At 37.9% G+C, this 12752-nt stretch overlaps 1 protein-coding gene across 6 annotated transcripts in view; it reads right to left on the bottom strand.

Annotated features, from left to right (window-relative positions):
• Window positions 1-12752, bottom strand: part of LOC112564409 (glutamine--fructose-6-phosphate aminotransferase [isomerizing] 2-like) — a 35728-nt gene that overhangs the window by 18014 nt on the left and 4962 nt on the right. For 5 of the 6 annotated variants that reach the window (XM_025239201.1, XM_025239218.1, XM_025239209.1 and 2 more), the window contains exons 7-9: window positions 4876-4937; window positions 4536-4615; window positions 3324-3344 (exon numbers count right to left, since the gene is read on the bottom strand). In XM_025239201.1, coding sequence (XP_025094986.1) covers window positions 3324-3344; window positions 4536-4615; window positions 4876-4937 — 163 coding nt within the window. The remainder of the gene's footprint in view (window positions 1-3323; window positions 3345-4535; window positions 4616-4875; window positions 4938-12752) is intronic. The other variant, XM_025239246.1, reaches the window with a different exon arrangement.

The raw sequence follows: 12752 nt of genomic DNA, 5'->3' as shown, positions 1-12752 counted from the left end.
AATTTTACAATGTCTGGAAAATAGGTTCAATTAATTACATGAAATTTGTGAAAACCATATAATTTTAATATAGTCTTAGTTGCTGGCTACATGTAACACATCAATGCCTCCCCTCTCGCCTCACTATGAAGATCAATCAATCATAATGTCCTGAATAACCATGTCAAAACCTTCCTGCTTAAAGACAACAACCAGGAAGAAATAACAGGATGGCTATTTTTTAACAAGACTAGATTATTCAAGCTGATATCGATTATAAAAATTACGGAAGTATGTGCAGTCTTTTGCTATTGCATACCTCTTGGTCTTGGTAAATAAAACAGACAAAACCCCCTAATATTAACCCATTTAGGTCAGAGGTTGAAAATTTGAATTTGTAAATCAAATTCATGAATGTGACCTACAAATATTCAAGGAACAAGAACTTGAAGAGAAATTAAAAAAAAATAAAATTGTTCCAATAATGGAAAATGAGACATAAATGTGTTAAAGTACTAGTTACCAATATACAGTCACCAAGTTTTCAGAAACTCATAATAAATATGGGTTAAGCAGCTAGTTTTAGTTGATTTAAACAAATATTTAACCTAAATATCTCACAACTTATTTGCTCTTTGATTTTAATAGTTCACCTTTTTTGTGCGTACAACAGATGTCATAAAGTCAAATGGGGAGATACATCTTTCAGTAATTTCATATCCTTCCTATTTCTCCCACAAATCAAATAACTCATTTAATACAGAAGTTCTACATACTGTGATCACAGTTTGTAGTAATTTTTGGGCTAAGTTTTTGTAACAGACTGACAATAATATAACAAATAAAATGTAGATGACAGAAAGAAACAATTATGTCTGGTCAATAAAGATCAATAAAATTCAAAGGAATTTAGGTAAATTGGCTGCAAAAGGTAACTAGTTTCAAGACAACTATTAACAATAATGTGCCACAGCCAAAATTTTTGAATGTGTTTAAATAATATATTGACAAAAACCAGGAACAATGGTCATATTCTCTCATATTTGACATAGAACTTCAACACAGAATTCAGATGTTTTTAAAAAAAATTACTGTGATATTTCATACTTAAGTAAGTCATGTTAATTTTTGTTTACTGCAAGACAAAAAGGCAATTACTACATGTCATTTTTACTGCCACTGAACCCCACCAATATTCCAATACACCTACTCAGAATTTATCAATGTTCAATGAAACTTAAGCTTTAAACTGATCCTTTTGTACAGAGATTTCCAGAATTTTGTAAAAGACACTTTGAAGAACTAACATTTGCACAGCTAAAACCACCACCTAACCCTAACCTCCACCACCAGGCTCTTAAAAGCAAATTAATGACTTTCAAAACTGATCAGCGAGGCTTTTGTTATCTCAGTACTGTTTTAGATAAAACCTATTCGCTTCAAGAAAACTGGAATAAAGGGACCTAACAATCCCTAAGGTGGGACCATAAAAAAATAATCTCTTGCTGATGTTTTACAGCTGGCAACACATTCTCACACATTGATCTTGGACTTCTTTCTACAATTCTAGAAAGGACTTCCACCATAAATCCTTTTCTCTCTATTTTTTTTTTTTTTGTTGGTTATTCCCATTGAGAATAAAAGTCCCAACAGATAACATTGTTTCATGCAGGATATAATAAATCATCTGCAGGATATAGAAAAATAACGTATATGCATACACCGAAGTGAGCAAAAGTTATAATTTCAGACATGCACACAAAGTTAAAGTTGCTCTGGAAGTATGGTAATTAAACAGTCTCTTTTGGGTGCTAAATGAAAGTACACTTAATAATATTGACAGAAAAAAGACCTCAGCAGACTGGGAATGAAAAATTAAATAGAAAAGAAACAAGAACTATTGAACACATCGACAAATTTCTGATAAATTCCTCCTTACATTTTTTATGCTTACACACAATGCAGCATACTCATTCTGTTGTGCTGACTAGCAGATCTGTTTTAGTTTCTATGAAAATCAAGTCCTCCCGGGTCTTCGCATTGTTCTCATCCTTCAAGATTTGCTATTCCCACAGGCTACATTCATATTCTATTGCAGAGTCATAAGCTTCCTTTCTCTTCTGCAAAGCATGCATCCATACTATTGTGCTGTCTTTTTTTATTTTTATCCTTCTACTTCACATGCAATAACTGCTTTACCTCTAACATTCCCTATACAAAACAAAAACTATTTCTACAGAGCTTTTGCAGCAGCATTTCCTATCAAAAACCCTGGGCCACTGTCAGAGCTCAGATAAGCAGCTGAAAGTATTGCAAAGCATGCTCAAACTGATGTTTGTGGTAATGAAGAATATGATTTCCTCTTCAGAAATGATGCAGAAACTTTGGAAGCTGCTCACAAGCACTTACTGTTTTCAGTATTGATTTTTCAGAACTATGATTGACCACATGAAATATAAGAACACAAACTATAAAAATAAATGTCCACACCAAATAAATGTGGTGCATTACTTAGCAAAGTTAAGATTTCATGAAAAAGACAGTAAGGATCTTCTTTCATCCAAATTGTGACCCTCCATATTACATGATTACAGCCTGTGACTGGCAAAAGACTGGCTCCAAATAAAGTATTGTGTCAAAAAATTATGCTAGGCATATGGTAAAACTGACATCACACTTATTCTTAGATAAAATGGTATTTGTAACTATCACAACAGGCCAAATTTTTGCTTGAATTGGCCATTTTGTTTGGCAATAGACACAGCTGGACTGGACAAAACTGGCTAGCTTGCCAAAATGGTTGCAACAACAAGAGTGGCCAAGCTGATAGTCTTGTAGTCTTACTGCTAAGAGCAACCTACTGGCCAGCTAACAGCTTATTCTCTTTCATTTCAGTTTGTATTTCTAGAAATACATCTGATAAAGACTTAATGCAGTCTCTCCTTTACAATCAGCAATCATTTAATAGCATTGTTGTTAATCATCTCATAATATGACAAAGGTGTATATGGTGTGTACTTTATCTGAAAGGGATTAATAAATGAGTCCAATGTTTTAATGACATGATTATGCCCTCCTTAATCAGTGTTAGTACAGCACTTGGGGTATCTTAAGCAGCCTGATTAAGGTGAAGTGACATGGCATCCAATAAAAAAAAATCCACGAACATTAACTCCTGCTAAGTTTTCAAGCTGTTACTAGCAGAATAAAAAAAATGGCCAAGCAGGCATATTAAGAGCAAAGATTTTGTGATGATAAATTCAGAGTGGCACAGCACAGGCATATAGCTATTTAAATTTCTGATGCAGAAAAAAGAAACGGCAAGGCCATTTTGTTTGGTCTACCTTCAGGACTTTCCTTGGGAACTTCATGCATAGATATTAAATGGAAAACAGAAAAAGATCACAAAAAGATTAATAACTTATTAAACAAACCAAACATTTTTTCAATCAAACAAAGAACACATTAAAAAGCATGCTGACTTGGTTGAAACAGGGCAGCGCTTGGGATCGCAGGGGTGGAAAGGTCTATTTCGAACAAATTAGAATTTAAGAAAAAAAAAAGAAAAAGAAAAAAAAAAAAACCGAACTGAACTGAAAACTAAAACAAGCATTTGATTACAAGACAAAAAAAGGCTACTGTGGTTCTGAGGTGTTATAGCTGCATCGATCGCAACACACTTTATGTCATGCTATGGTTTATAAGAAATCAGTGATATTTCATTACCGACACTCCCAATCTTTTCCCCAATTTCTTTAATTTAAACGAATACAGTAATATATCTCCCACAATGAGGTTAAAAAAAGTTGAAAACATACCAATCAACCAAAGCAAACCATTTAAAATAAACACCTCATAAGCACAAAACTAGGGTTAATCAGAAGACACCCACATGCTCTTTTTTTAACATTGATAAATGTACACCTGCATACCAAATCCTTAAAAAAAAATCATTTTTGATAAACATGCTAAGAAGGATGAAATCATGCAAGATGTGCAGATTCCATGCAAAATACAGCATGTAATACACTGTTTACACACAGCTGCATATGATTATAGAATATTGCAAACTGTTCAGCAGAACTATGCTTACAGTTCTACTGATGCTATCTATTTACACTAAACATCTAGGTTGTAAGAAACTATAGTGTTAGAACTACTTTTAAAATATTTAAAGCTGCTACACCCTGATATCAATCCAATTTTATACAGGCAGAAACTGAAAGCAACTCATTTTCTGTTAACCAAAAAAAAATTTAAAAAAATAAAAAAATGCAGTGTCATTTTCAAGAACAAAGAGGCAATCAGATCCGGGATAAGAGTGCAGTTTAAAATGTTAAAAAATGCCTTTTTTTGATAATACCTGGTCATTATTAGCAAATCTATCATTCAAGCACACAACTGCCGTCAAGGGTATTTTTATGGTTTGCTAATTAACTATTCCTGTCAGTGACAGCATCAGGCAGGCGCAGTGTCTGGCGTAGTTTTTGAGAATAGGCTGTCAGCTTTTATAAACTGAATTACATGGATGTGGACAGGTCACCCTAAATTCTTACCTTTGCTGTACAAAATAGGAATATGATCTGTTGTCAGTTTGGCTTTGCTCTTCACTCCAACAAGCAGTGGACTTCCACGTCTGGAAGTAATAATAATAATAAAAAAAAAACAAAAACCGGTAACACCATCTTACATGCATGGAGCTTTCCCAACAAAATCAAAGTTCTGCATTGGATAAATCATTTACAACATGATCATATTAAATAATATAAAGCATATCAATTATATAATATGCAAAATATAAAATGACTTTGTAGTTTTAGCATTGCATTCCTGAGTAACTGGCATTTATGTACTTATTTATGCAATCATGATCTGCTGTAGTCTTTGAGTACTGACCTGGAAGAAACAATTTCTCCTGGAAAATGCTTGCTCATCACTGCCATGGCAAACGCACCCTCCTGAAAACCAAATGACAATCTAATATTGTAGCAGCAATTGTGGCAGCCTCTTTATTGCAGAGGAACTGTGTGCCCTGGCCACTTACACTTTAGTATGTGGTGCTCTTTTCAATAAGAAGATTAATGTCTGTGCCTCTATAAGTGTTGGGAAATGAGTATTTCTACAAAGACAGTATTTATTTTAAATGTTCACCAGTTCATTAGTCAAAGCATAATTACATGCTTGCTTATCTATTTAAGCATTGTGGGGGTAAACATGGACAAAATCAAAGCAAACCAATATACTGAAGTATATCAGTGAAGGGTCAAGTTTTATCCATCCATGTGGCAATGTTATTACTGTATTTAAAATACCCTTTGACAATGAACAAAGACAATATCACAAACGTTCTGTGTAGGAGAGAGGGGGGGGATTTGAAAATTTTAATTTCTGACGGAAGCGAAATCAATGTAGCAATTTGTGCATCCTATTTAAATGGACATGTCCTTAAGTCCCGACTGCTTTCAATCTACCCCTACTTAACGTGATTTAAAAAAAATGTGGAACTGCTGAGTTTTAGTTCTGTACAAATAGAAATAAAGAACAGACTTTTTAAAAACGTCTTATCTAGACAATTGCGACCGCGGCTGGGTCGTAGAAGGGATCATATCTTCTATAAATAGTGAATGGGCTGCACGAGTACTGCAGTGCGTGTGCGAAGGACGACAAGGAGGTCGTGCAACCTGGTCCTGGTATAAACACTATCGCTTCTGGTCCAGGAAGTCGTCCATAGTCGTCCTTCTTAGAATGTAATCACGATCTCTCTACACCCGCAAAAACATTTCTCATAAAGAGTGGGTGGAAGATTTGTCACAGTGGGACATCAGATATGTGTGAAAGAGAGAGGGGCGAGTCGGAGCGAGCGAACAATGCGGAAGATCGCGAACTTTGCATAATGTCGACAGATTCTGGTGCATGTAAAAATGGCCGATGGTGATGTCTAAAACAACCATGTATTCACGAATACATTCTCTTTCTCTGTATATTAGTGCGCCACGATCGCCTGAAAACAGGAAGAGGTTGAACATGTGCTAACGGGTGTGCATCTTGTAGGATGAAACGATTGAAAGTATTGCTGGAATCCTTGTCTGCGGCAAAGGAATGATCTTCATTAGGACACTGATAATGAGAACGAGATACGGGAAAAAATGTACTTGGGAATTTATATTATTTAAAAAAAATCGAGTTCTATGTAAAACATTTTATAAAGTTCAAAACTTTCAGATTCTGCATCTCGCCGTTCATCAATGCGTGCATGAAACGGGTATATTGTGTAGAAACCTCGATCTACCAATCTTCACCGCCTCTCCCCAAAAAGAACTCACCCACCCTTACCCTCCAAATATAAACCCTCCCCTGCACGTGCATCTCTCATCGAGTTATTTCCAGCTTTTCCAATTGATCCCTGACATAACTGCTTTTCATTTATTGTTCTGTACGATCTTCTTCCTACACAATGATTATACTCTTGTTTCCATTTATTCAAACTCCTGCAGCCACAAACTGAAAGTGATATAAGCACTCATAATTATTTCACCTCTGCTTTACAAACATTTTGCCCATATACGGGGCAGATTACAATATTACTCCCACACGTCCGCTAACGTGCCTCCCTCGTCCTCATTTTCATTTTCTTTTTCGCAGGGGAGTGGGAGGAGAAAAAGATAAACTAGTTTATTAAAGCGGAAACCGGATGATACATTAGCATTGCTGTTTAATTGTCGCTGATGCTCTTAGCTTCGCCTCCGATGCCTGTGTAGATTGGGTACACTATGAATGTGCGTGAGCGGGAATATATATATACTTGTCACTTGACAGGGCGAGCCAATGGTCGGTAAGCTAGCACAGAAAGAATGGCTTGATTGATGTTAAAAACCGACAACAGGCTTGGGGTGGCTTGTCACACATACCTTACGTCAGAGGTATCGTTAGGCCGGTCTGCCACTACATTTAAACAACCCACCGCTAACACTCTACATAAGCTTTGCCCTTGTAATTAAGGATCTTTCCGGGCGATAAGAAGTAGTAGGAAAGTCCTGCACCACACCACCTGGGAAAACATAAATACAAGTACCACTATAATCTCTCTCACCCCTACTTCCTCCAAAACAAGTCTCCCAATCGCTATCTCCTCTCGACTACTACTGCTGTAAGCTGACACCTGCACCACAGGACCAGGTTGGCAGATTGAACTCGGGTTTGCCGACACCCACCCTTGAAGAAAGTCTTCCACACTTTAATGACACGAACTTATAAACTGGTTTAAAAGACCTCTTAAACACGTTTATCAAATGCGTTATGAAAACTTATTGTGCTGTCAATATTAACCAACATAAACGAAATCAAGTCCATAAAACTTATGGCCATTTTAATGAAGGAAAACCGTCAACACATAAAGGTTATTTACTGTTATTTTATGGACGCTTCTAGCACTTTAACATTAATTTTTTGCAAGTTGGAAATCCTGCTTTTATGTGAATGCATTAAAATAATAATAAAAAATTCTATAAAAATGGCTTGGACTAAATTCTTATATCATCGCATAGTATCTTCCTTATATTCCTCAAAATAGCCTCCCATTGAAACAAAAACAAACATATAAAAAAGCTGCACCTATATAGTTATACCTGTAGGTGACAGAAAGAGCTTTAGAATGTATGACCACTCCCAATCAGATTTGGGAAGGCATGCATGCCCTATCTTTTACTTATGCTACGTATCCGGTACTCAGTGAAATCTTTTTTTTTCTTTTTCTATTGGTGGTTTTAAGTACACTCCTTACAACAGATTATTTATGAACCACAACTTGAGTTCCGTTTCCTTTTATCAAATGAATGGTCTTCAAGGTCCTGATATGTGTCACTGATGGGATTATTAAAAAGGTATAACAGAATGTCATGTAGCTGGAGACACACACACACGAGACTAGAAAAAACCATCCCACACTCTACAAAAAAAAGGGGCTTGATTTGAACACATTAAATAACAACATGAAAAGTAAGGTAAGCCATAGGATCATAAAGAAAATTTAACAATTAAGACAAACAATAAAATGACAGTTTCTGATTTCAAAATCCTTGCAATATCCTATGGAAGTTTAAAAAGATAGCACTATAAAAACAAGTATTTAAGCTGGGGAGTTTGGTATACTTTTATTGAAGCTTTTCAATAATTTGTAGATGGAGGAGAGGAAACTGATTTATTAGCTGAACTTTGCACTGGGGTTACGACCTATAGCGTTCATGACCTTGGGATGGCACTGTGGGACCAATCAGAGGTCCCTCCGCTCCCCATATGATTTTTCAGAAATCCACCATAAAACTTATGACTATATTGCACTGATATCTAGACTTAAATGACATTACAAACACATAAAAAAAGAAGGAACTGGCAGTTTGCGGACATTCAATTTGTGACAAGCAATAAAAGCATTTACATTTATTGCCTTACTAGCTGTTCAAATGTTCTCTATGTTGTCACGCTACCCATACGACATGCTGTTACTGCGCCAGCTGCAGCACCGTTCATACCTAGATGGAATATAACACCTAAGGGCATTACTCAGCAGCTATCTGATCCTTGTACATGCACTGCTGACCATCAATGCCTATGTAGTTCACTGTTTCCATGGCTGACTTGCAAGCAAATCTGTTCCGACTGTCAGGGATGGCATCGGGGGAGAGGAGAAAACTAGCGTTTGACGCCACGTCAGCAACTCCGACTACATCACTATGGCTTTGCAAAATATCACATACAGATAGAAGGCGAGACGGAGATTTAAATCCTAAAACAGTAGCAGGACTGGAGCATAGACTATGCAGTTTTTAATCGAAACATGGGAATGAAACACTGAGTAAATGTGTTCTGCAGCGATAAATACTCGACTGAAGTGTAAATGGCGAGCGTTTGCACCACGCCCCGGTTTAAAACTAAATTTGCACAGTTTCCGCTGCTGCCACCAAAGCGTTTGCTGCGTTTGAACAGTCAAAAATATGGGCGTATGTGCTTAATTTTAAAGCAGCTTTTGATATTTTAGATTTATATCCCTAATAACAAGCCTGTTCAATTATCCTGTGCCGCCTACTCTTCCACAGAAGTTTAAAGCAGTTTGGAAAGTGGGAGAAAAACATGCGCGACACCAAAACTGAATGGTATTACGCCGAGTAAAATATACAACTGGATATTGCACGGGGTGGGACTGAGTGTAAAGGGGGGTGTGAAATCAAGGGAGGAGAAAGTAGGAAAGTGGGTGAGAAAAGAGCTGGGATGGTCATCGATGGGTGTAGAGATGGGGGAAGGACGATAAGAGAAGCGTACTTTTGAACATGAAAGGTCATGAAATATACTGGGCAAGGCAGATATGGTCTCACTTTTTTTAACGAGCAGAGGGGGAAGAAAAAAGAGGAGGCGGAGAGGGTTTATGAAGGAGAACGATCTTTTCATGCTAGATGGATTTGGAATAGGAAGAAGCCTAGCTGGAGGGTATTCGAGGAGGAGGGAGGGGAGAATGAGATCTGATAAGCTATTCACCACCCACACCCCTCTTCAGCGGTCAAAATTGAAAATTGGTACTTCACGCTCTCAGCCGGTCCTCTAGTAACAGGCAAAAGTTATAACAATCTAGTGGGGAATGCTTGCAAAATGATCAATGCATACAACAAAATGTTGCTTGAAAATTTGGCGTCTTTTTTCTGGATAAGAAGCGCCATCGCTCGCGTGTAAACAGGATATTATGGGAGCCCAGGTACACGCATGGGCGGCTTGTTTACTGTTTGTGGGTCCAACAGTGACAACTTTATCTGCTTATTCTGCCCTAGTCTTTGGAGAAGAGCAACAGGGCGCAACTAACATAGGTTGGGTACTGCTGTACTAGGACAAAGACAAAACTAGGACAAAACCCTGGCACTAGTGAGCCGTTACTAACATTCTTAAAATATCTATCGCTGCCGAGATTCTTCAGACCCCAAGTAGCCGTGTTACAACTGAAAAGTTCGATAAATGGAATGAATTTTCTTTACCTTATGGACATTCTCTCTCTCCAGACAAGAGGGGCAAAAGGCGTCTGTGTCATGCCAAGACCAACAATAATCTAAAGAATCAGAATGTGTCGTCGCTACGGCACAACCCTTCAAATCAGAACTTTAATTTTTGAGAAATAGTTGATAACACATGTCCTTGAGCCTAATTTTTCGTGCACGATGACAGACATGGATGCCTGAATAAATGCAGCACTTTTTCAGAAACATTAGTTAAAAAAAAATCAAATCCTAGTATCCTGGGTTAAAAAGTTGTTACATTTCAGAACATGTATGGATGCGTGTAAAAAAAAAAAACAACAAACCAGTCCTTACAGAGGCGACAGATAATTTTTTTTTGCCTCTGTCGACTCAGAAATAGCTGCTCTGTTAACCTTTTTTTTTTATTTTTAAAAAAAGTCACAGACTAAGTACATTCAACAGCACCCTACTATATTTATCTGTCTGGCCAACGACACGGGTTAACACGGGGGAAACCACTGACGCCGCATCAGCACCTTTCTCGAGTTTCTTTCTCGATCCTGACGGAAATTTCGCTGTTGGATGTTAGCCCGTCCTCCCTCTGTAAATAGCTTTTACCTCAACTGTTGCGGTGAGAATTTTCACTGAACACGTTCAAAAGCTTTAAAAAAAAAAAATAAAAACAAAACAACGGAAAAGGAAGTTGATAGGACATGTCTGTCGCAGTGTTTTTTTGTTTTGTTTTTTTTTTTTGAAACAGCTGTCTGGCTATCGATGCTAGGATTAAAAGCCTTAATTGTTTGTGAACGATCTACAGGGTATCAACATGTAGTGCCAGTCACTACTGCACGGTTAAATGTCAGCCTTTTCTTCTCTGTCCTGTTCCTTTCGCTCTCGCTCACTTCATCCGAAAGTCAACAGCTCTGTCTAGGCGCCTCTGACATTTTTGTCCGTCAGCTCTTGACCACAAAGCGTGACCGACTCTTTCAAAGACCGACTTTACTTAAGACTCGTGTGTCACCACCATCAATACTTAAAACAGGGAAGGAGGTTAAAAGCAGAAAGGGGTGCCCGCGGCAGGTACATAGGCTCGGCGTGGGGGTGAATATGTGTGTGTGGGGGGAAACGGCGCACTCACAGGTGGGTACGGACAGGAAGAAAAGTGCTGAGGAGGGCGGCTTCGAGTTCACCCGTGCCTGTGTAAAGGAACAACTTACTGATTAAAATAAAACGGTTCAGACTGAACGTCGATGCAAGTTGACTGCACGACAACCTCTAAAAAGGTGCTCACAGATTGTGACCGCTTAAGACAGTCATTCCCCAAACAAAGCAAAATCTTAGGTTCTGGAGACAAACGCATCAGCTATGAATAAAAATAGGTAAGATCCGTAACACTATGCTCTACGGATTTACAAAGAGAATTCATTAAAAAAAAAACAAAAAAAAAACCTCACTAACCTTCAACACTCCCAGTTCTTTGAAACCCTTTGAAAAGTACATGCTAACGCGACGATCACGATTCTGACCTATGCGCAAGGTCAATGATTACACGACTAGACCTCTCACAAAAGATTTGTATATCTGGTCATGTAAATAATTTTTTTTGTTCACCCGGCTAGGTTTAAAAAAAAACGTATTCTGCTTTCAAATGTTTGTGTATCATGCTGAAATTGTGTCCTTTATCAACTGGATGTTTCTAGTTGACTTCTGCGGTGGGTCTCGAGCGATACCGAATATTCTTCACTTAAAAAATAATTGAAATATATGCACAATCTTGCTGAGTTAAAAATTAATTTTACATGAAAAAATCCTGTCTGTCATTGAAAAAAAAAAAAACCCAAAAAACTGCGGGCACTGATCTGTAAAAAAAGTCGGCACATCAGACACAAGTTCAGGGGTTCCCCACACCCAAAGAAAGATGGGAGTGTCTCCATTTGCTTCTGGCAAGGAAACAATCATCTTTCAAACGCAAATGAACGTAAAAACAAGAAAAGAACTGTTGAAAGAACACTGAAACATATTTCTTTACAAAAATCGTATTTAAAAGAAAAAGCCGCCAGTTGGCACTTCTCAGCAGTTCACACCGGCCTCAACATGACGCAAGTCGCCCAGCTGTTTCAGCGACTGCAGTCTAGATGTTGACAGTGATCAAACATTTGCTCACGGCCTGCAAGACGCATGTGCAGGCCGCCCATCACAGGGAGGGGGGTGAAAATGACGGTGGCGAGTTTAGGGGTCAGCAAACTCCAAAGGCATGTGATGCATCTTGCAGGCGACTGGTACTCTGGCTGCCGGTGTTTGCCCAGCGTTCAAACGCCCTTCCTGTCACATAAGGTCTCTTCTAAGGTTTCCAACTAACCCCATCTTACAAGCGTTTAGAACCCTCTTAAAAGAAAAAGTTAACCTGCGTTTTAACCGGTTTCTCTTACAGGCGCAGGACCGCTTGCTGGATGACTGATGCACATAAAGTGTTTAAGAAGACTTTGCTGATTAGTCTAAGAAAAAGTGTATTCCTGAGATGTGGAACTAATTTCTTGTTTTGAAACATAAAAGGCCTTTAAATGATTCAATTTGAGAACTTTTATGATAAATGCAAGATAATGAAATACACTTCTACACAACTATACAGTAGGGGTAATTTCCCAGGTACCTGGTTTTGCAGCTGACACCTTCAAGCAGTCATCTTTTAAATTGAAAACAGTAAACATTAAATTTCAAGAGGCAGCAACATTCCATTTTTCTTTTTACAGTGTTTCTAGCACTCTTCTCTAACACTTT

Source organism: Pomacea canaliculata, linkage group LG1 (assembly GCF_003073045.1).
Source record: "Pomacea canaliculata isolate SZHN2017 linkage group LG1, ASM307304v1, whole genome shotgun sequence".
NCBI classification, from domain to species: domain Eukaryota; kingdom Metazoa; phylum Mollusca; class Gastropoda; order Architaenioglossa; family Ampullariidae; genus Pomacea; species Pomacea canaliculata.
The sequence above is the reverse complement of the archived record's forward strand: the minus strand, read 5'-3'. Positions and strand labels throughout refer to the sequence as shown.